General features: G+C 44.0%; 1 protein-coding gene across 3 annotated transcripts in view; it reads right to left on the bottom strand.

Annotated features, from left to right (window-relative positions):
* Positions 1-21,311, bottom strand: part of TRPC5 (transient receptor potential cation channel subfamily C member 5) — a 100,091-nt gene that overhangs the window by 55,238 nt on the left and 23,542 nt on the right. For all 3 annotated transcript variants that reach the window (XM_068957077.1, XM_068957078.1, XM_009685453.2), the window contains exon 2: positions 13,465-13,863. In XM_068957077.1, coding sequence (XP_068813178.1) covers positions 13,465-13,842 — 378 coding nt within the window. In that variant the 5' untranslated portion in view covers positions 13,843-13,863. The remainder of the gene's footprint in view (positions 1-13,464; positions 13,864-21,311) is intronic.

Below are 21,311 nucleotides of genomic sequence, written 5' to 3'. Positions count from 1 at the left end.
GGCTCTGCAAAGCTCTCCCAAGGTTATTTTCATTAAGTGTCTTTTCCATTAACCTCATCACCTGACACATGCTGTTTAGCTGAGTCCTTCAGAACCTCATTGTCAGAACTTGCATTGGAGCACGTGCCTCGTCTGCATTTTATCTTAGAAATGTTCTCTTTAGAAATTAACGCTACCATTAACAACAAGCGATTGACTGCTTGCTATCATCTTCCTTGCCTTAGTCCTCATGAAGCTAGGCTGCCTACCACTGTACCATGCTGCTTTTCTGAATGATGCTGCAGTGAATGAAGAATCTCCTTATTTAAAAAGGAAGGAGGAGAAATAAGCTACATTCCTTATAGGAAAAGAAAATGGAGAACAAGCTCACAGAAAAGCACTGTTCAGAATAGCTGAGCTCTCCTCCGAATGGTTTTTATTTATCATTGGGAAAATCAACATTTTCTGGTAAATAGCGCACCTCTGGAACGACTCTGGTCTCTTTGCTTACGTTGGTAACTAGCACAGTGCAATTGGAGCAGAACTGTGGAGCAAAAGAACTGGCACTGAAGACCTGATGGCCATGCTATAGGTCTTCTGGGGGTTTTGCTTCAGGCTTACTCAGCTCTGGTGTACGAGAGCTCCTGGAGCGCCTTGTCTGGTTTAGCGTCACCTAAAAGCAATCCAGTTCAAGTGCTCTGAGATTGCTCCGCGGTGTGAACCAAAGCACAGTAAGCGAGGAGGATGGGGAGATTCACGTTAAAAGCATGTTCCTGAGCCAAACGAAAACACTGCTATACTGCATCTTTTGCCTTTTCTGGACTGTGGAAGTTAATACCCAGGTTTAAACACCTTAGGATTTCAAAGCAAGCTACGTGGTTTATGCAGCATCTACCATACAGATAAATGAGGACGACTAGGTGAAAGCAGTCCTTCTGGAGCAATGAGATTTGCTAGTCAAATTCAAAACCCTGTGCTCCAGCTCAGGAAAGAACCCGGCTCTGTCTACTGACTGTTTGGGAATGGTTTTCTGTTCCTGTCTCTGTTTTTCTCTTTTTCTGCCCCTCTAAATTGACAGTCCTCCCTTCTGGGATTGGGCAACCCCACCTGACAAGTCTCCCTTCGCGTTCAGTTCTCTTCCTGGTGTTCGCTTTTATGGCAGAGCTCACAGGAGCTGTCTCCTCGGATAACCCGTCAGTATGCCAGGCCTGAAGTGAAAAGAGACTACCCAGAAAATAAAGCAAAGCCTAAGCACAAAAGTCTTTATCTTTTTACTTTTATTCATCTCTTTAATCATAAGCTTCATGGGTCAGAGGCTGTCTAAACATGCATCTTGTCTAGCATTGAGGACAGTGCCACATTTTCTTGAAAATAACTTTTTTACCTGTTATGGATTCAATTGTCACATGTTCAGGCCATCTCCATTCCCTACGCCAGCCTCTCATTTGGACCAGTATAAATTGTAAATATGGACTATATTTTTAATTGTGCTATCCTCAGCTAGTGTGACTTTTGATTCAACTATATATCAAAAAAAGATTTTCTAACTGCCAAAACAATGTTCTTCTCAACAAAAAAAACATGCAACTTTATGGAAGACTTCAAATGCAATACTTGCAGGGGAAGTGCACATGCCATCCACACGAACTGTAAAAGGCATGGCCAATTTTTGTCACTCTAAAAAGAAGACTCTGCAGTACATCAATTTAGCGTGAAGCTCGGTGGTCAGAAGGTGCTTTAGCAGGGACTGTCATTTTGTTCAGAAACACAGTCCTGTGGCACTTCTAGATGCAGCTCTATAAATAGAGAATGAGAGACAGAGTCACTGTTGCTAGGTGGCATGTCAGCCATGTTAACAGCAAAATGGTCCTGAAAAAAATATATAATGTTACTTGAATGGCCAGTTCGATCCTGCTCCTTCTCTAAACACCGTAATCAAAATTTTTTCATTGACAGACCCATTAGGCATTTGTTTCTGTATGTGGGACTCCAGAAAAATGTTACATGCTTACAGCATTTTAAGTATCAATTTTAGGTGATGCAGTGGTGCTGATTTCAATAACTGAATACTTTAATCAGACATGCCCTGAGAGACATCTTGTATCACTGAGAGTGACAATATCAATATTAATAGAGGCTGATTTTTCACTGAATAGCAATTATTTGAAAGAAATGATGTCATTTGATCAATGAAATATAATGAAGAATGCAAACTGGTAACAAAAAGGTAATGTTCTGTAATGGCCTTTTTATTGGTTATGAACAAGTCTTTAACTGTGGCATAAAGCACACTCGGTTGCAGACACAGTTTTGGGCAAGCTCTACTGTTATCATTGAGGCAATTCTGGTAATTTCACCAATAGAGCCATCCCAGAATATCCCAGCTGAAGAAAAGGCTCCTTCTGGTCTAAAATCTGCTCAATGACTTATACACCTGTAAAGCTAAATAAAGTCTCTGCCCCTCAGACTGACACTGCAAAACTGCGAACTTAAACTGGTACCTTTTCAGCACCCTGTAGCAAGCCAAATGCTGATACTAGGTAACTGCGGAATACATTTTAACACTGAAATACCTATCTTTGAATAAGACAAGGCATGATACAGTCCATTATTACTGAAATAACGCAAAAAATAAGATGATTCATGATCCTTACATAACCACGCTTTTTCTTCTCTGAAACCAATAAGCAAGAGCAAAACATATTACTCCAGATCTATCTGATCTAGATGCTTCTAGTTTTAATTTGGCTGCTTATCCATGTGTTTAAAAATGGAGGGAGACCCAAGGGATTGGTTGTGCAGAGCTAAACTGAAACCTAGTGCATTTGACAGCGGCAGAAGAAATGTATCCGAGCTTGTTGAGTTCAGCCATGTGTTTAGGAAATGCAGCGTGGCCAACAAGCTTGTCAAAAGAGGTCACCATTTATGGCTCATGCTACCTAACAACTCCTCTTTTCTAAGGGATTAAAAAAGAGGAATTGGGAGAGAAGCCTTTAGAAGGAAAGTATTTTACAAATATGTGTTTAAATGCCCTATGGCAACTCCTTGCAGACAGAGCACTCTCTCCTCTTAGCCACTCTCCCTCTCTGATGCAGGTGGAGGAAATAAGACGAGGCAGCTGATGATTACGCAAAGCAAGAGTGCAGTCGGAGTGGAGTGTCTTCACTGAATCCCAGAAGGATGCTGTTACAGAGCTGGACAGCTTGTATTGCCCTGAAATCCTATGTCTTGCTGCAGCCCAGAAGAAGGACTGAATCCAGAGGGAAGAGAGGCTCCCGTCCTTGGTTGAATCCAGTGGGAAGAGAGGCTCCCATCCCGAGGAGGTGCTTCGCCTTGTTTAGAGGACCAAGCCCAGCGCTGTGCCATGCAGCAGTTGCACCTTCTCCTGCTTATGGCTTCTCACTTGGATAAGGACGGTTGAGAAGTTTCTTGCACTCATAATTTACATATTATGTCATATTATCTTTATGATAGAACCAACTATCAAATGAACCTTGGTTTTATCACATGTTTACATAGCCTGGGGCTAGCTGAGTAATGACACTTGCCCACTTAGGACAAACTGCTGCTAGAGCAAAAAACATGACATAACTGGAACTAGACCCTGGCTCGCAGAGCGTTGCAGCTCTGATAAAGCCTTGGCAACATGCACACGTTTCCTAGATACTTGCTGGCTCTAACTGTTTCCTGAGATCCTCTCAATGCCAATTCAGGTGCAAGTCTAGTATTGCTGACACAAGAGTAAACTGAATTCTTTCCTGAAGTTCAGATCAGCAGACTAGTTCACACACCTGAGGATGTTTTTTCCCATTTCAAAACATAAAATGCTGTTTATTCACTTTTCACTTTTCCTTATTACCATTTTAGGAGTTACTCAGTGATAGGAACAGCTATTGTAGGTGTCAATAAAGACTAAATCCTGGCAATTTTTAAGTTACAAAAAAATTTTTTAAAGAACTTACCTACTCTAGTCCTGTTAATTTCTTGCACAAAGGCTTTGGGAACTCCACTGCACCTTTCATGCTTTTTTCATTTTACAGACAAGCTTTGCTCGACCCCCAAAGTGCTGGAATAAAGACAATCCATGGCTGGTGGGAAATCTGCTGCCATTATCAGGCACCACCTGGAAAGTCATCTTCATTATGGCTATTTTTTTTCAAGTATTTTTCCAGGATTTATTTGGGGGTTGAGGGGACTTGCCTGTCCAGCTTTTTAATTGCTTCATTTTATCTAACCTATGTATTTTCGATTCTGACTTAGTGGTTACAAGGACAAGATGTGCTAATGCAGTCCAATAATCATACTATCTCTAGCTTTCTATGTCATCGTCTTTGTACGTAAAATGTCCCTATTTCCTGTAATTTATTAACGTGTGCAGATGAGAGATGTTTCATTAAGTTTAGATGAGGTAATATGTTGCTAACTGAGTTTGGAAAGCGAGGGCTTTTTGCATGATGTTGGGGGGTTATGTTCCTATTTGATCACGTTTAAATATAAATAAAAGAATCAGATTTGATTGTGATAGGAGGGCATCACAACGTGGAGTGAGTGACTGCATCTGGTGCCAGCCCAGAGCTGTCCAACGGGGCACAAAACGGAGCAGGTGGCTGAGTCTCTCCCCATTTTGACTCTCAGGTTGTGCTTTTGGCATTGTTTTTCTACTAACCGACAACACACTGTGGTTTCTGACTCGAGTTCATGATAGCAAAAATATGGCAACTTAGAGAGGTGACAAGGTCTTACAAAAGAATAAAATCTGTGTGGCTGGGATCTTCCTTTATTACCACTTAAGCAGTGACTTCCTTTGCTATTTCCAATGCTAAGGAGTTTGAAATATCTAGTTAACGATATCCCACATACGCTGCAGAGACTGGGTCTAGCTCATCGCTGTCTGCACAAAGAGTATTCCAAGTGCAGCACGAGGCCTCTTCTCACTTCTGTGAAGTAAGCACTCATGGTGCACGCAACCCCGAGCCTCTCGCAGGCTTGAGCTGTTTTCCAATATGTTCTCCCAAGGCGATGGCAGAGCGCAGACTCTAGACGTACGCGGTTCGCTCTCGACAGCAATGCGGAGAAGATCAGAGAGAATCTTCTTGTTCGTAGAGTCGATGCCTGTTTGATTTTTCCTGCTCTGTTGCCACCAAAAGGCTCTGCCGATCACACACTGAACACTGTTGCCACAACACAGAGATAAGCAAGCTATAAGGATGCCAGTCTACTTTGCAAAAGCAAGGACAGCTGTTGGCAACAGCCTGATCAGAATGAGGGGACTCCTGCTAAGCAGCTCTGCGAGTATTACTTCTGTAGAGGTCCCAGAGCTTTGTTTCAGGGGAGTTTCTAATTTGTTGCATTTGATTTCCTCATACAGACAAGCTTCCCTTTTGGACATGTGTTGCAAGTATTGCAACAGGCAGACTCTCCTGCATATTCTTATCAGTGACGTCTAAGGGTCTATGTCAAAAACCCATTCTAGGTTTCAGAAGTCATACAGACCAGAAGCAAAAAAGACCTGTTAGGTGATGTTAGGAGACCAATCTAAGGGAGCTGCTAATAGTGTAATCACGGGGCTTAGGAGCAAAGGGTGGTGAGTTAATTGATTACACTCATGGCAGTTGGGCCAGTAATGAAATATGTTGCCTGAAATGTAGCATCTTAATCAACAGACTTACACAGTCCACGAGTTATTTCGTGCAGGAAGAAGCAGCATTTTTTCCCTACAAAGGTTGCTCCAGGTAGTCCAGCCAGCTGAATTCTCGGCACCCGTACGCTTCCTGGCTGAAAGTGCACACTGCGCGCTGTGCCGAGCTCTCTCCCCTTCTAGGATGTCAGACTGCCAGCAGCTCACCCATCACATTACGCCACTGCATTACCTACTCCTGTGAGCCACGCTGTGTTGCTGGCCATTGACGCAGGCAAACGTTAAGATCACTCCGCAAATGAATAAAGATAATTCCCTGGGAAGTGTCTGGGTTAACTGCACATCCCTGATTTCTCCACCTGTCTATACTTTTGGCATGTTTGTGCAGCAAACCACCCATCTGCTCCCCGAGGAAATAATAAGTGGCTTATTGCTGGCCCAGGAGGAGGAGCCGGTGACTTACTTGCCCCTGTCAGATGCTTGGTAGCTGGCACTGCAAACTGCAGGCCCTTGCCCCGATGCTGCTCATTAGCTCAACTAGGCTACATGCTGTTTGAGCTCCTACTTTTGCCTCGCACCTCCTTCCCGCAGATTTAAGATTATTTGGGGAGGAAGGCAGTGGAAGGGAGGAAAGAGATTCCCAGTTAAATGTAATCATCAGCTGAAGTGGTCTTTGATTTCTCTGTTGTTCAGTTTAATTAGATGGAATTCATTTCGAAGGCAGCCGCCAGTGTCAGAGGCACGTTAACCGTAGCTGTGAATTATTACTGCATCAATAAAAATAATGAAAAGCTTGGATGCTGGCAGAGCCATTAGGCTTTGGAGCAGTAACAGCTAGTTTCTGTTTTCAGACACAATCTTTCTTCCGTATTGTGCCTTTCAGCTATCTTTATACCAAGAACAGTTTTTCTCTGCTGCTTCTGTACTTCAGAATCTGCCCTGACTCTGAATGTACCTGACCAGGTTCAGTCCTCCCTTTTCACTTTGGACCTCTCTTATTAACACGGATGGCCATGTTGAGTCATACCAAAGGGCCAGCTAGCTGCACTGAGTTATCCCAAATAGCCGCTTACCCTCTCTGTTACAGTGCTCAACAGCAAGGACTCACGAAGAGTGCAAGAAGGGGTCATGCCTAGAGATTTCCTTGACAGAGACGCCCAGGTTTCAGCAGGCCAACACCTGTAGCCTCCTTGAATTAGCTGAACTGCTGCTTCTGAAACTCATGGAAGAACACAAATACTGCTTGGGTGCAGTGGCTAAGGCCACTTACACTGCTCCATAGACCCACTTACACTTGGGGCTTGCTTTGATCCCTGTGTCTTCATGTTTCCGACTCTGTATCGCTCCACGCTTGTTGACAAAGGTCTTGTCTGCGATGTCCAGTAACAGACAGTGCCTTTAACCAGAATATCCATTAGCATGGTGTAAGCAAGACCTCTTGTTTGGTTTGTCCAGCCTGTATTTGAGCACCCTCCCCACATCCACCCTCAGCTCACAGGGCAGGAGTTAGTGCTACAGGGCTTAGCAATGTTAGCTGAAGCCTCCCCAAGTCCCTCCTTTGCCACTAACCTTAAGAAGTATCACAGAAACATATGCCGTTCACTGAGGGAGAAGGGATAACACTTCTCCCAGCCAAAAAAACAGTAAGCAGACTGGTCCTGTGCTCCTACCGCAGCGCCCCGCTGTGCAGTTTGCCTGCAGGTGACACAGGTCCATAGTAAGTGCGTGTTTCTTTCGGGGCATCAGGAATACCCACAGCTTCTACAACTCCTTTCTAGTTGTCCATATAATTTAACTTTTACGGTATGAGATACCTGACACCTGAGCTGCTTTCTTTGACCTAAAAAGCTCTGCCAACGACTGCCTGTCTCTGACAAAGTTAGCAATGAGCTTGTAGGTCTAATAAGGATCAGCAAGTTTGCAAAAATCAAGGTGTGTTGGAAAAAGAGCCAAACTCTGCACTGGACTCTGCATAGAGGACAAAGAAACCCTATGCAAGTAGGAAAACGAAGCTAACACTCTGAATCAAAGAAGTTACTGGATTTGGGCAAGAATAAAATGGTTTAATGCACCCTTTGATTTCTGGTTCACAACAGATTGTCTCAAGGCCGCTGATCTTTGATGTTTCCACAGAGATTAAGGCAGATTTTCACTCATCAGCTCATCTGAAAAAGGATTTTTGAGGTCAAATGCTAAGTTAGCAAATACTACAAAGTTTAGCAACCTTCCTCCAGCAGGTGCCTAAGGATTAGCAACTAAGATTCAAAATTCGCCTTTGCTTTCCACAGGCTCCTGTTCACAACCATATTCTTCTAGGGCTTATTTCTGTAAAGAGCCTTCTTTTCGAAGACATATGGATTGGTATCTGTTGAGATCTCATTGACTCATAAGGCCTTTGGATAGTCGAAATAAATTAAATTGCAGTTATAAATACTGAGATCCCTTTTCTTTTTAGTCTCATTATTGAGGAATCGCATTCGTAGTCCCATCTGTGAACCAGATTAATTCGGAGCCATCTGCCATGAGCAAATTGCTAATTTTGGCAGATACCAGAGGGATGCTAGTATCATCCTTATGTAAACATTTGATACCGACTCTGATTGCGAACAAAACAGCTACCCATAAAGGTGCTTACGGCTAGCCTGTGAACATGGAGTAATTCAGATGACTGATTACAGCTTCTTAAAGCATGGAAGTAGGGTTCAGTAGTCAGTGCGCACTGTACACATTGCATTGGGAACACCTCCACTGTAACAAGGCAAAAAATGATGTGAGATCTCTGCAAAGTGAGAGCGTTGTCCTGTGCGCTGTGATGCGTGCTTAGCACAGAACCTGGACCACTATGCAGAAACTACCCAAGAGGCGATTATAAAAATTCCCCTGAATGTTCACTGGACCTCACCTGAAGACAAAGGGAAGAAGATTCGTACTGATGTCAGAGGGATTCAACAATTTTGGAAACACGACTATTACTAACGAGGAAGTAAAAATGAAGATTCAAACAGAGAGGAAAATGAGTTTTCAGATGCAGATTTTCTCTTTGTTAGTATAGTCAGGTGCAGACTCCAGCCTGACTGAAACCACAGTCCACTGTATTGATGTTTGTATGGCTAAAAACCATTTCTGCTATCACTTTCAGAAAAAAAAAACCCAACAATCTCAAAAATCAAACAGATGGGGAAGCAGAAGATTTTACTGGAAAAGAGACATTGTTGAATAGGCTTGATAGCCACATTCCCTTGCTCCTAGCGGTAGTACTGAATCCACAAATGAAAGAAGCACTTGAAGCTCCCTGGTAATCTCAGCCCCACAGGACTCCAGATGGATCTCTGCTTTTGAGGGGCACCCATAGAGTGAGCCAAAGAAACTTGTTTTGCCAGACAACTCCGCTGAAGTTCTGTGCCTATTCACACCCGGCAGAGAGGGGGGACGCCACACTGATCTTTGTATGCTGTTTATTCCTTTTTCCAACCTCATTCCCTCTTTTTCTGATAATTATTCAATGTTTTGTCTTCTTATTTATTGTAAATATCACAGCGTTTATCATCTGGAAGATCTGAGTATGGATCGCCATGCCAAACAGCGTGCAGTACTCACGTCCTACTGATCTGCTACTATGCAGTACGACGTCAGCTTCTTCGCTGTCCCTAAAAGCAAGCAATACCTACCGAAGCACCTGATTTGGCTCCTTTTTATTCCCTAGGGAACATACATTCACTGATTACAAATCTGCACTGGAAAATCAGCACTTGCACATCCTCAGGGTTCCATGAGTTTTAGTTTGTGTTCTGCTGCTCTCCTTAATATTTATGAGGAGCCCGTTTTCTTCCCAAATGCCTGTCATCTATTCAGAGAAAATCAGACTATCACGTCCTGTAAGAGACCGATCAGAAATACAATGCAACTGGCCAAACAGTGGTTAAAATTACCTTAGAGGCTTAAATCTCAGTAAATTCTTTGACAAACATTTGGAAATAACCAATGCACTTGTAAAACTTGCAGAACTAAGAAAACTCCCTTGTTGCTTAGTCTATTTTGGGAAGGCAGTTGAATTTTCATTTATTTCTCTGTGAATTCAGCTCTTAGTGCTGTGCCAGGTGCAGACGTTAGCACACCTGTACGCTCTCCCTGTATACAACGAGGGAGACTCTGGCCCCCAGATGACTCTCTCCCTGAGCCCAAAGTCTCCCAGCGGAGACAACACGTTCCACAGCAGCAGCAACTTCGTTAGCCGTGGCATTACTCTGGCCACAACCGAGGGAGTTTTCTCCGCAGCTTTATCGAGAGATTTGCACAACACTGCACAAAACTGTGGCTGTAAATTGCCAGGATCAGACAGAACAGATTCGAGGAGAAACACAAAGTGCCTAAAATAGCCCATGAACCTCGCCTGGAGGTAAACCTGAAAGGAAATACATCCCTGCCCAGCGCGCTCGTTCATCATGCGCTTTGCAGCGGCCCTCGGAGAGGTTTGGCTCGTGTGCCCGGCTCTCATGCGCTCCACATGTAAACAGTCATCTCCTGCTCTCCCGAGACACCTTCACGCGCGCGCTGCCGTGCGGAGAAGCGCGTTGTTACAGTTACTGCCTAGGACTTACCCTTGCCACTGCCACGGCGTTTGCAGCACCGGCGCTCCAGCAGCAGCCTCACCAAGGCTGGCAGAGCGTCGGCTGCCCCTTATACCATGCGTGAGAGCCCGATTCTCCTGCACGAGGAACACAACAGAGGGCACTTTGTACCCTGGGAAATGTTTTGCCTTCTGCTCCCTGGAAAGGTCACTGTTGGGGGAAAAGCTGAGCTCTTCCCCCCGGGAGCTCTCTCGAAAGAGGGGCATGGGGCGACCAGGACACACCGCTCAGCACCTGGGTGAGCCAAACCACGTCAGCTCCGGTCTGAACGGGCCCGTGGTCTTTTTATACTTTGACCTTTCTTACTTTGTAGGTATCTTTTGCTAACTAGGGTACGGTTGCTGTAACCCTAGAGGAGACAGATATAACGCAACCTGGGACGGATATAACGCAACCTGGGACATTTTCAGTCAGGGTTGCATACAAGGATAAGGACGTGCGAATGAGCAAAGACACAGGCCTAGAAAGTGGATTACGCCGAACGATGCCACTCAGCTGCTTTTGAGGACGCAGATGCAAAGACAACACCAAAGGGAGCTGAAGTGAACACATGCAGAAAGAGGAGCTCTTCGGGCCTGGCAGCCGGAGAAACGAGACTTCGGTACGGTGTAAAATAATAAGCTCTCGGAGGTAGGCAGCAGGAAAACGCGGACTAACAGCTTTTCAGAGGCCCCAGACTAGGAGGTTAGATGGAGGCTGTGTATTCAGCAGTTACGAGAGAGCAATGAGAAGATGCTCCCTCTGCACGCCTGCCCCGAGCGGGGCAGAGACAGCCAGCCCGCCCCTAATCGGAAACAGGCTGCTGCACTGAGTCGAGGAGCTGCCTTCACACAGCGTTGTGCAGGGAAACTGTACACGGTGTACATTTCACAAATAGAATATACCACACCTTACATATAAATGCTATAACACTGTCTTAACGAATTTCTCATCCAGGCAGAAACTGTTCCATGAGGTGTGAATTTTGGTTACTACTCAATCAGCGAAGCAGGTTTTTTTGTATGTTTTCGGATGTATGAGTAACTCCGATTAGGACAACGTTGCGCTAATCTGATTTATCAGGTGCTTTCTGTGAAAGCTTAGCGTGAAGGACTTCCTGAGAAAGGGCCCAGCAAATACATTACTGAACGTGTCCTGAGACGGCTCTGGAACTAGCATCAGGAGCTTGTGTTCAGAAACCCCTCCTGTATTAACTTTGTGATTCGACAAGCTCAGCTGCGTGTCCCAACTTTGCTTAACTAAGCATTTCATTTAATGTAATAACACTGCACATGAAATAAATATTAATTACCATCAGCACATGAGCAATCAGTGAAACTGCAGAAGTGAGAGTCCAGTCCCACAGCCCTCTGCGGGCAAACGCTTCCAGCGACGTACAGGGGAGCCTGAGCCACTGCCAGGGAACTCAGCCATCCCAGTCGGGATATAGGATCTTGCATCAAGCCAGCACCAGTCTAAAACCTACTGATGAAATCTGGTCCTGTAACAAACCTTGTAAATAAAACTGGAGTTGGCACTTCATCTTTTCACCCCGCACACATATTCCCCTTCAAGTGTTAAACTTTGCAGCAGGTGTAAACATAGCTACGGAAAGATAGCTATGCATTGCCATACAGGTCAGGAAAAATGAAACAGTCTGCCTATGAAATATAGCACTAAGACAGAGATGTTGGAGCTGAGCTTCAGCTGCAATAAATCAGCCTTATTTAATGGACTTCTGGCTCTGTCCAGTTAGGCCAGCAAGGCTGTGAATTAGAGTAGATGCAAGGTTTGGAATCCAAGAGATTTTGGAGAAATCCACGCTGAACCCCGTGGCTTGCTTTTCATGACAATTCAGATGAAACTTGTCATTAACCTGCAATACAACCTGGCATGCTACTTAGGAACGCTTTCAGTAAAGTGATCTTCTATCCTTTTGGTCGTTTTAGGGGGTAGGATAATTAAACTTTCCACAAGACCAACAAAAAACCAGTTAGTTCTCCATGAATGACCTGTACTTTGCTACTTATCTTTTCCCACACTATAAAACCTAGTACTAACATTTCAGTTTTTAGCTCTGACAGTAGAGATTCTCCATCTCTCTAACGCGTAAACCAGGGAGTATAATCACATTGCTATGGCACACACAACACCGCCATTTCTACATGCAGAGCTGAGAGCTCTTGAATGTTGTCAGGGTTGATCTGAAGTGTTTCCTTACTGTTCGCTTTGACTAGATAACATTACTACCGAAAAACTACACACTAAGGGCCTACCTATTGAAAAAGTTTTCTTCTATGACTGACTGGTATTAATCCTTTCTCTCTTTCACACACAGAGGAATGAGCCCAAATAGGCTTCAAAACAGGGCCTTAGAAACAAGGATCATCTAAATTTTGATGTGGCTTTCTAAGCAGTGAACATACAAAAATCGACAGGGGTCAGTAATGTGTATAAACCATCCCAGCTACTGGCCGCATTACTTGCAAATAAAAAAAAGCAAAAAGGAAGGTAGGGAGTGTGTGATATGCGACACCTGAAATGACAGGATTCGGACTTTGATTTTGCACAAAGATCCTCACGTAACCTACTGATGGCCTTGTAGCTAAGGATCCTGCCTGCACATCATAGAAGCTGTCCGTTGCTCAGATATATAGCGCTTAGCTCATGCTGTAACATCATGTACTTCTGCCTTGGCATCTCTGAACTGGAGCTCTCCAGAGATGGAGACCAAGATGATATGTCTGTACTATGGCTAAGTACTGAAACTTAGCAGATTGCTTGTTTGCCTACAGTTATTTATAAGCTTGTGCGTTATCAGGATTTACTTTTGAAAAGCAATTCCACTTATTAATATCAGTACAATAGCATGGCAATAGTTCATGTTTATAGACTGTACTATAATTCCAGACAGCCCCAAATTCCTTTACAAAGCATGCATCTGTAAATCTATCTATAAATCAGTAAGTCCACAAATACTGTAAGACTGAAAAGAACACTGAGGGAAATGGAAAATGCCCAGAGCGTTTAAGTCGGGAGGGACATGTTTGCTCAGACTGGAAAGTTATCATCCAAACAGGACTGCCCACGTTTACTCTGGATACTTAGGGCAAGGTACCTGCATTCAGGACTTCATTTTAATGGCTCTTGCACAGCACCTCCTCTGTGCAGTAACCCGTTTCCAACACAGGACTTTTCTTAGGATAATGACTTAAAACTGAACTGGAACGCGTGACTAACCTGTTTTTCACCACTTGGCTTCCTGTAACTCAGCAGCAGCTCCACAGCCCCCACCACCTCTTTCCGTATTGCATATAGCAGAGCATCTCCCACGTACACACTGTGGTTCAAGAGTAACTCCATGATCTCCAAATTCTCATTCTCTATGGCTATTAAAAGGGCACTGCGACCAAGAGGATCCATACAGTTAATGTTGATGTTGTAGTAGATCTCTGCCTCTTGTAAGGCATGTTTCACACTGGCATAGTCCCCCTTCTCCACAGCGCTGAGGTAGGCCTTCTCCTCCACCGAGAGCTCTGCCTCTGCTCGCACAATCTGCAGTGGGATCCGATCTCTGTACGGCGAATAGTTGACCTTTTTGTAGTATAGCTGGGCCATTGTTCATAGTGACGGGGCAACCTAGTGGGGAAGAAGAAGCACACGTAAGTGACAAAACAGACATTGCAAACCCTACTGGTGGACAAGCTTTCAAAAGTTCATTGCAGTAAACGCTTCCGATTCCCTCTTTAAGGTGTTTCATTCTCAAAACGACGACAGTAACGCTCCCTGACCAACCCCACGTTAACAGGCTACCTGAAAAAATAAGAGGTTACTCTACTGCTCTGAAGAGGTACACAGAATACACTGGGTATACTTTTAAATCTAGTGCAAATGCTAGGCTAGTGATTTCATTTATCTGCTGCACAATCTTGTTTATGGATAATCTATGCACACGTGCAAAGAGGAGGATTGCTCCCCTCTGCTTTTTTTCCACTGAATGTGTTTTTTTTGCCCATTGCCCCTTCCTTATAACGGCTGAGCCAGGTCCGCAGCCTCTCGGAACCGTCATCCTCCTCTTTACAAGTAATAAGGTTTGTTTCCATTATTTTTGTTCCCTTCTTCTTTGCTCCTGTCTCTTAAAATAGGTTTTCATTGTCCCCTGAAGTTTACTCTTTGACTAGGACACAATTGTATTTGAAAGCCTGCATGTTTTCAACGTATTTTCTCACTTTTCTCATCTATAAATAGGACCCGAAGATAGGCTGATGTAGAAAGCCACCCCTCTTGCTTTCCAGAGGCAGTGGTACTGCTTAGGGCCTAGGAGGAGGAGAAAGAAATCCCGCCCTGCAACAAGTGTAGCAACCTGAATGAATTACTGCTTCCTCCCACAGCCCAAAGAGCCTAGCAGGTGACTGGTGTCATTGAAAACACAGCCTTGAAAGGTATTCATACCTCAGGATAAAAGGACCTATGGTTATCTACCTCTGTTTGGCATCAAGGAACCCCACCAGCTGCTATAAGTAATTGGATCACTTAGTCCATCTCTTTGCCCAAAGCTCAATGGTTTCCTGCAGCAAATTAGCCAGAGTTTTGTCCCATTTTCGCCCTCTATCCAGGGGAAGGAGGCGGTTTTGATAAAGAGCTAACGAAAAGGAGGCTCCTGTGGTTCAGGTGCTGGACCGGGAACGAGCCGCTACGGGCCCTCTTCTTCCCATCCCACCGCATGCCATAAGGCAGCCGTGCGCGGCAGAGCCGATTTGCATTTTGCCTGCAGCTCCAGTGTAACAACGGCCCCGTGCGCCGGCCGTGGGAGGATCTGAGTCCCAGCCCAGCTGACACTGCAGAAGAGTAGGTGGTTGTAGCACACAGCAAAGTTACAGCTGCGAATTTCCTGGGAAGCCAGAGATCTGTAGCAACGAATCTGGCATATCAAAAAATGTGCTTAGTATCCCGGTTTCCTACAAGTACGAGAAAAGTTTTGTTTGTTACATTTTGAGATTTACAGCTCTGTGCACGTATATTTCAATCTAACGGCACACAAAAGTGTTGGAGGCAAAATGACCTATGATCTGTGTATAAAAACATCATAAATATATTGGCTTATTTTCTTGACTTTTAAACTGGTAGCTTATGGGGTTTTTGTTTAATATATCAGCTGTGAGATCTGCGTGCTGAAGGAATGTGATTTAATCAGGGAAATCAATGTGCTAGGATGACTGCCAGCACCAAAAGCAGCTAAGCCATTTCCCACTTTGGTCATTTAATGCCCTTCTTAAAGAAATGTTATGCCAGTAAAGCTTTTAAAACTAAAGAACAATCTTGAGTGACTTAGGAGCCTGAAGCCCCTTAATAAACGATGTATATAACTGACTACTCTGACTTTCCAAAGGACTCAGGATCACAAATCATCTTTCAAATTTCATTTTTGAAAATATTATCCCTGTAGGGTCCAGGCAATTCCCACTGAAACACTAAGCAGGCACAGAGCGATGCAGAACAACAAAACGATCTCTGGGGATGTGCGGATAAGCCCAGAGGGCACAGGAATCTTCATCTTCTTGTGACACTCGGGCTCAGAGAAGTGGGGAACCCCCACAGGCAGGTCTGGGGACAGAGGAAAAGCAGCTGCTGCGTGGAGGTCTCTTGGGAGGCTCTACCGGCTCCAAAAAAACCTGCAGGACTCCAGTGACAAATGCAGCTGCTGAAGTGGAGCTGGGTATTTTTCACTGCTCTTCAGTTTAATTGAATGTTTTGTAGGTGGTGAGTAACATTTGCCACCTATGAGTTATAACAAATGTCACCTTATGAAACATCATGCCAGGACTGGATCTTTTCCTTCCCAACATTTCTGTAGAGAGAAAAGAAAGCTACAGATATCTTACCTTCTCAGTGAGATCCCATCTCTCTGAACAACCCCAGTACAAAAAAAATTTCCTTAATACTTCAAGCATACATGAAGCTGCAATAAAACCCAACAGGAAAGACTCATCAAATGAATGATTTGCCCTGAATTCTTCTCATACGATCATGTGCACAGCCTAACTAAGACAAACTGTCAACAGGGTTTGGAAATTATAGCATGCGGTGTCAAAGCTAATATACTTCTGCCTGGGTTACGTGGAAGACTTCAGCAAAACATTAGCTGTGGAGCAGCCACTCAGCCTGAGAGCCAGCGTGATTACACATGGACTTCCCATCCTCGTCTCTTTCTCTTCCCAAACCTGAGAACAGAGCATCAGTTGAACACGTGCATTTGCTCAGACATGGAACAAATGATCCCAAGTATCCCTGCTCCCTAGCAGTCCAAACCACCAGTCTCCTGGAAGCTGCATCTCCTGCTTAAAGAAACAGCCAACGCAAGTAGGTCCCAGGTCTCTTGTTATTCCAGTGTGATACTGTCCCCCTCTTAACACTTAAGAGATGAAAACAATATTGACGAAGTCTAGATCAGAAAAGGGGCAGACAACTTTTAGGGGCCTAAAGAGAACCAACAATGAAGTACCATCAAAAGGTAGCAAAAATAGAAACACAGTCACATTAAAATTTTGGAATCTGTGCAGAGAGCTTGAAAACACACATTTTCCATATGACTTGTCTTTACGGAGTGGCATTTTCTGCAGGGGAAGTTTTTTCCAGGCTATGCCTGATTCCAGATGCATCAGAGAATATCGAATGGCTGGCTTTTGTAATGGTGATAGCTACAGGTACAGAAAAAAAAAAAAAAGAGAACTACATAACAAACTACACCGGAGAAGGGGAAGCTGACTTAGCATTCACTTTAGACTGTCACCTCTCTCCAGCTGGGTCCCCCTTCTCCCTGAATTAGCTATTACTCTAAATCTTCAAGCCACTTCGGCCTGAGACCGTTTCTCAGTTGCTTGGCAAAGAAACGAGAGCTTTAGCCCCTGGAAAGCAGCCATACCTACCAGATACGGCTTGTCTAGTTTGGAGAAGGAAGGTTTCTAGCCATAACATTTGGTCTAATAGCATGAAATGGCTTTTCCATCCCTACAAAGACTTCTCGACATCTTCCAAGACTCAGATCAGACATATCTATCCTGTGCATCAGTAGAGCCACTCTGTTCCCTACGAAGCCCTGAAGGGCGAGATGCCATCAGAGCGTTAATAGGTGAGTTTGCTGGGGCTGCACGCTGCCTGCTTTTGCACTGGAGTCTTGGGATGGACATGTTACAATCAACAAGGCAGCAGTATTACTTGAGCAGAGAGCTGGAAAAAACAGCTTTGGCTGAAAACTAACAAGTTACTTCATACATGTCATTGTCTATTGAAACAGTCTTTGCTGACCCTGCACTCCACTCAACATCATGCATACCCCCTTCCCCTCCACCGAATCACTACTCAATACCAAATGTTATTGATGTTCAGCACACTGATAAGCTCCAGGATAACTAGAGATCACTTTGCCACCAAGGGGAAAGGGACAACAGGAAGAACCAAAATTACCTTTCCTTTTTAATGCACAAAGTTTCGCGTGACAGGTGGTAACTCAGGAAGAGGCAAGGGGGGCAGTCTCAGTGAAGCATAAGAAGTGGAGAGGAGAGGGCAGGGAGGAAGAAGAGCAGGGGAGCAGCACTGAATAGCGACCATCAGTTAGATGTGGTTAATGCACATACACAGGCAAAGGTCACTTGGCAGCACTGCCCTTTGCCACTGAAAAGTTCTTGAGTTTTCACTACAAATTTTTCTGGGAATTGCTAGCAATTGAAGGATCTCTCACTTCCCCACTTTACCCACAACGCCCTCCCATGTGCTCTGTGCCTCGCGGGAAGAAAAGCGACCTCTATGAAATGGGATGAGGACGACTGAAATAGTGGGGAGTCAGCACCAGCTTACATCCTCATCCACAGAGACCTTTATAAAATAGGGCCCGCCTGCTTTTATTTGCCTTTATTATCATTTGACATTTCTTGAAGCTGATTAAGAGGCAGGAAAGCACCATTGCTCCTGACTGGTGAGCCACCTGTGTAAGAAAAGCAGCCGAGATTTGTAGGAATATTGAATTTAGATGCAGGAGCCCATTGCTCCCAGCTGATGTGAGCATCTGACCACCCGATGAACACACGAGCAAATACCAGCTCTTGAATACAATATCAATGCACGAGAGCCACCTTTCTCACTTGAGGGGCCTCAGTGCAAGCAGCCAACTCACATCACACGTTAGAACAGTCAACAAAACAGCCCATCTGCCAAGTTGCAAATAGAGCGGTTGGTTGTTCCCTCCTACTGGAGACTCGCTCTGACACATGTTGGCAAAACTCTGTGTGTGGCTTTAAATGTCACTACATCTTCTCTCTCAGATCTGCAGAAGGGTTTATATGCTGGAAAGCCTGCCTGTATTTTCTAGCTATAGCAGTTAGTCCAATAAAAGAGACGATCTTTTCCAATATATCTTACTTCACTGCTTCCCTCCATCCTTCCAAGGCTATTCTTTCTTTTTAGTGTTTCAGGGAGAATATAGTCCTCCTTTTGTGCTTCTAATCTGGACCCTCAGAGCTCTTGAAACCATGGACCATAACTGCTAAGATGGTCTGACTCTTTCATCATGCTCAGAGGCTATGCACTCAGTAATATTGATCTTTTTAAAAAGGTTATAAACCTGAGTTATGAAATAGTCCAGAAGGGCCACTTAGGTAAATAACATTACATTTAGTTAATGGACCAACTGAATTTGTGATTGGATCCTTCCTTTAAGTGCCCTAGATCTTACTTACTAATAAAGCCCAACTGAGCTTATACCTTCTACAGCTTGAAGAAATAAAACTTACTTCATAACATTCTGCAATTCCCTTTCTTCTGCAAAGACACTCTCTTCTCCCAGAAAATTGCTTTTTCCATAGAGTTCAGTGGGAACTGGATTGCAACCCTAAGTCTCACTGCTTCTCACGAAGTCTCTGTATCACACTCGCCACCTTTCTGGTCAGAAGCAGAAATTTCTCCTGACACTGTCAAAAACAAAAAGAGCCACAGCCTCAGAAGTGTTGGAAAAATATAAAAATGCAATGACCTTCTGATATATACAGCTATGTACATTTTCCCTTGCAAAGACACTATGATCTCAGGAAGTTTATATTCCACTCATAAGTTATGTAAGATATATCACTCCCCTGGAATAAGTGCTTTCCAAAACTTGCAGAGCTGCGGTACAACATGAAAATGAGAAACTGCCAGCTAATAAAACTGAAGATGAGTAATCTAGTTTCCCTGCCCAAGCTGAGTGAAAGGGAGAGCGCTAACAGAGTAAGCGATAAAATGTAAGGCTGCAATCGTTCATGATTCACCTTGGTGGATATGTCATTAGAAGATGAGGAGCAAATTTCCTCTTAAAATGCTTTTTGCTCATCAGCATTTAAGGCATAGTTAAGAATTACAGTCACTGGGTACTGCATGTAACCTTCTAATCCAAGAAGTGTTTATAAAAGAAGACAATCTCAAACTTGAGTTTACAGAATATAGGTTTACAGAAGCCAAAAGAACTCTTTGCCAGTAACTCAAAATGTCATCATTTGACTCAAGTCCCAGCTGCAATTCTGAACTTCCTGGGGAGGATGACAATTATCAAAGTTACGTATGTATGATTTGGAAAGGCCAACTCTTTGGTATAATTCTCTTCCGCTGCATAATCAATTGATGAGTCATGACCAACTGCATATGGGTATCTGTAGATACACACATATTATGTATGTATGTATATATACAAAAAATATCATTACAGAAGATGTCATGCACATAGTACTCTTGGAGACAACTGTTGGGCTTAAGAAAGGACCTGTTCTTCTCTGTTTAACCAGTGGTCTTAACTAAGACTTGCGAATCAAACTCAGCTTCTCTGTCCTCTACCTTTAAGGCGCTCAATCATGTCAGCACAGGACATCTACAAGGCCACCTAACGCTGGAGGGTGGAAATCTTGGCACAGCTGAATTCCTTAACAGGTGAATGAGCTTTCTCCGCTGGACGCAGCCTTCTTGAGAGCCAGGATGATCCTGTAGCCCCAGAAGGAAGGAGCTTTGCAAAATTTACCACTTTCTGTTCTGTGTGCAAGGTGCTTGGTTTGACCTTGTCTCCTCCTAGCAGAGGAGCACAGCAACGTATATGTTTCAAAGGAAAATAACAAACCAAGATGCTACACTGCATATGCTAAAACCCATGGGGATAGCCTGAAAAACAGCATGTAGCAGAAGTGAGTCATGTTGTTTTAGCGAAGAGCTGAAGGGCTCTTCTATGTTCTAGTGATGACTAAAGGAGTGGAATTGGCCTCAGTGTCAAATTGAGCTCTTCAGACCTAAAATATCCTGTGGGTTTCACAGGGGTCTTTGTAGAGGCAAGGCTCTGTGTCTGCATCTCTCCACAGGATCAAAGCTAGCTGGCCGCCAAGGCTGGTATTCAGAGTGGAAAAGGAAGCTTTTAATTTTGGAGAGAAGGAAGAATACCATTATAATGATGATGGAGGAAAACTTGCAGGAAAAGACTTTGCTTTTGTTATATCCAACTGCTGCAGCTGGACACGTTTTCCAACACACAAGGCCTTCTTCACATCTGAATTGACCTGACCATAGGGAAGAGCTCACCTGATAAGCCCAAGCGTTTGAAAAGATGAGGCTTTTAATTGTCTCTGCCTTCCTCTTCGACTCCTTCCTCCAGCTACGAATTTTATTCTGTTCTTGCTAGGTTCCTCTATTGAACCTACTGCTTTAGTGCCTGAGCCCTTCAAGATACTGAGCACAAGACCAAAACGCTGCTTCAGAGGACCAGGACTTTCCCATATGGCCTTTCTCCAAGGAGCTGCCACACGCAGGCACCACTGCTGCACTGCTGGCAAAGATCACTTAGAGCAACCCAGAAAAGTTTCTCCTCTCTCTTTTATCCCCGATAGTTCCTTATCCTCCTCTTCAGCTACTGAGCTGAATTTTATTTCGAAAAGACATTGTCCAGAGATTTACCTTTGCTACTTTTTTGGCTTAAATAAGCTTATTATCCTCACTGGGAAGCTTCTTCTGAAATGGTGTATTCTAAAACTCAGAATAAAAACGATACGATTCAGTACTTACACATTGGCTATATTTTGTGG

This window comes from Struthio camelus, chromosome 11 (genome assembly GCF_040807025.1).
Source record: "Struthio camelus isolate bStrCam1 chromosome 11, bStrCam1.hap1, whole genome shotgun sequence".
Taxonomy (NCBI): domain Eukaryota; kingdom Metazoa; phylum Chordata; class Aves; order Struthioniformes; family Struthionidae; genus Struthio; species Struthio camelus.
The sequence above is the reverse complement of the archived record's forward strand: the minus strand, read 5'-3'. Positions and strand labels throughout refer to the sequence as shown.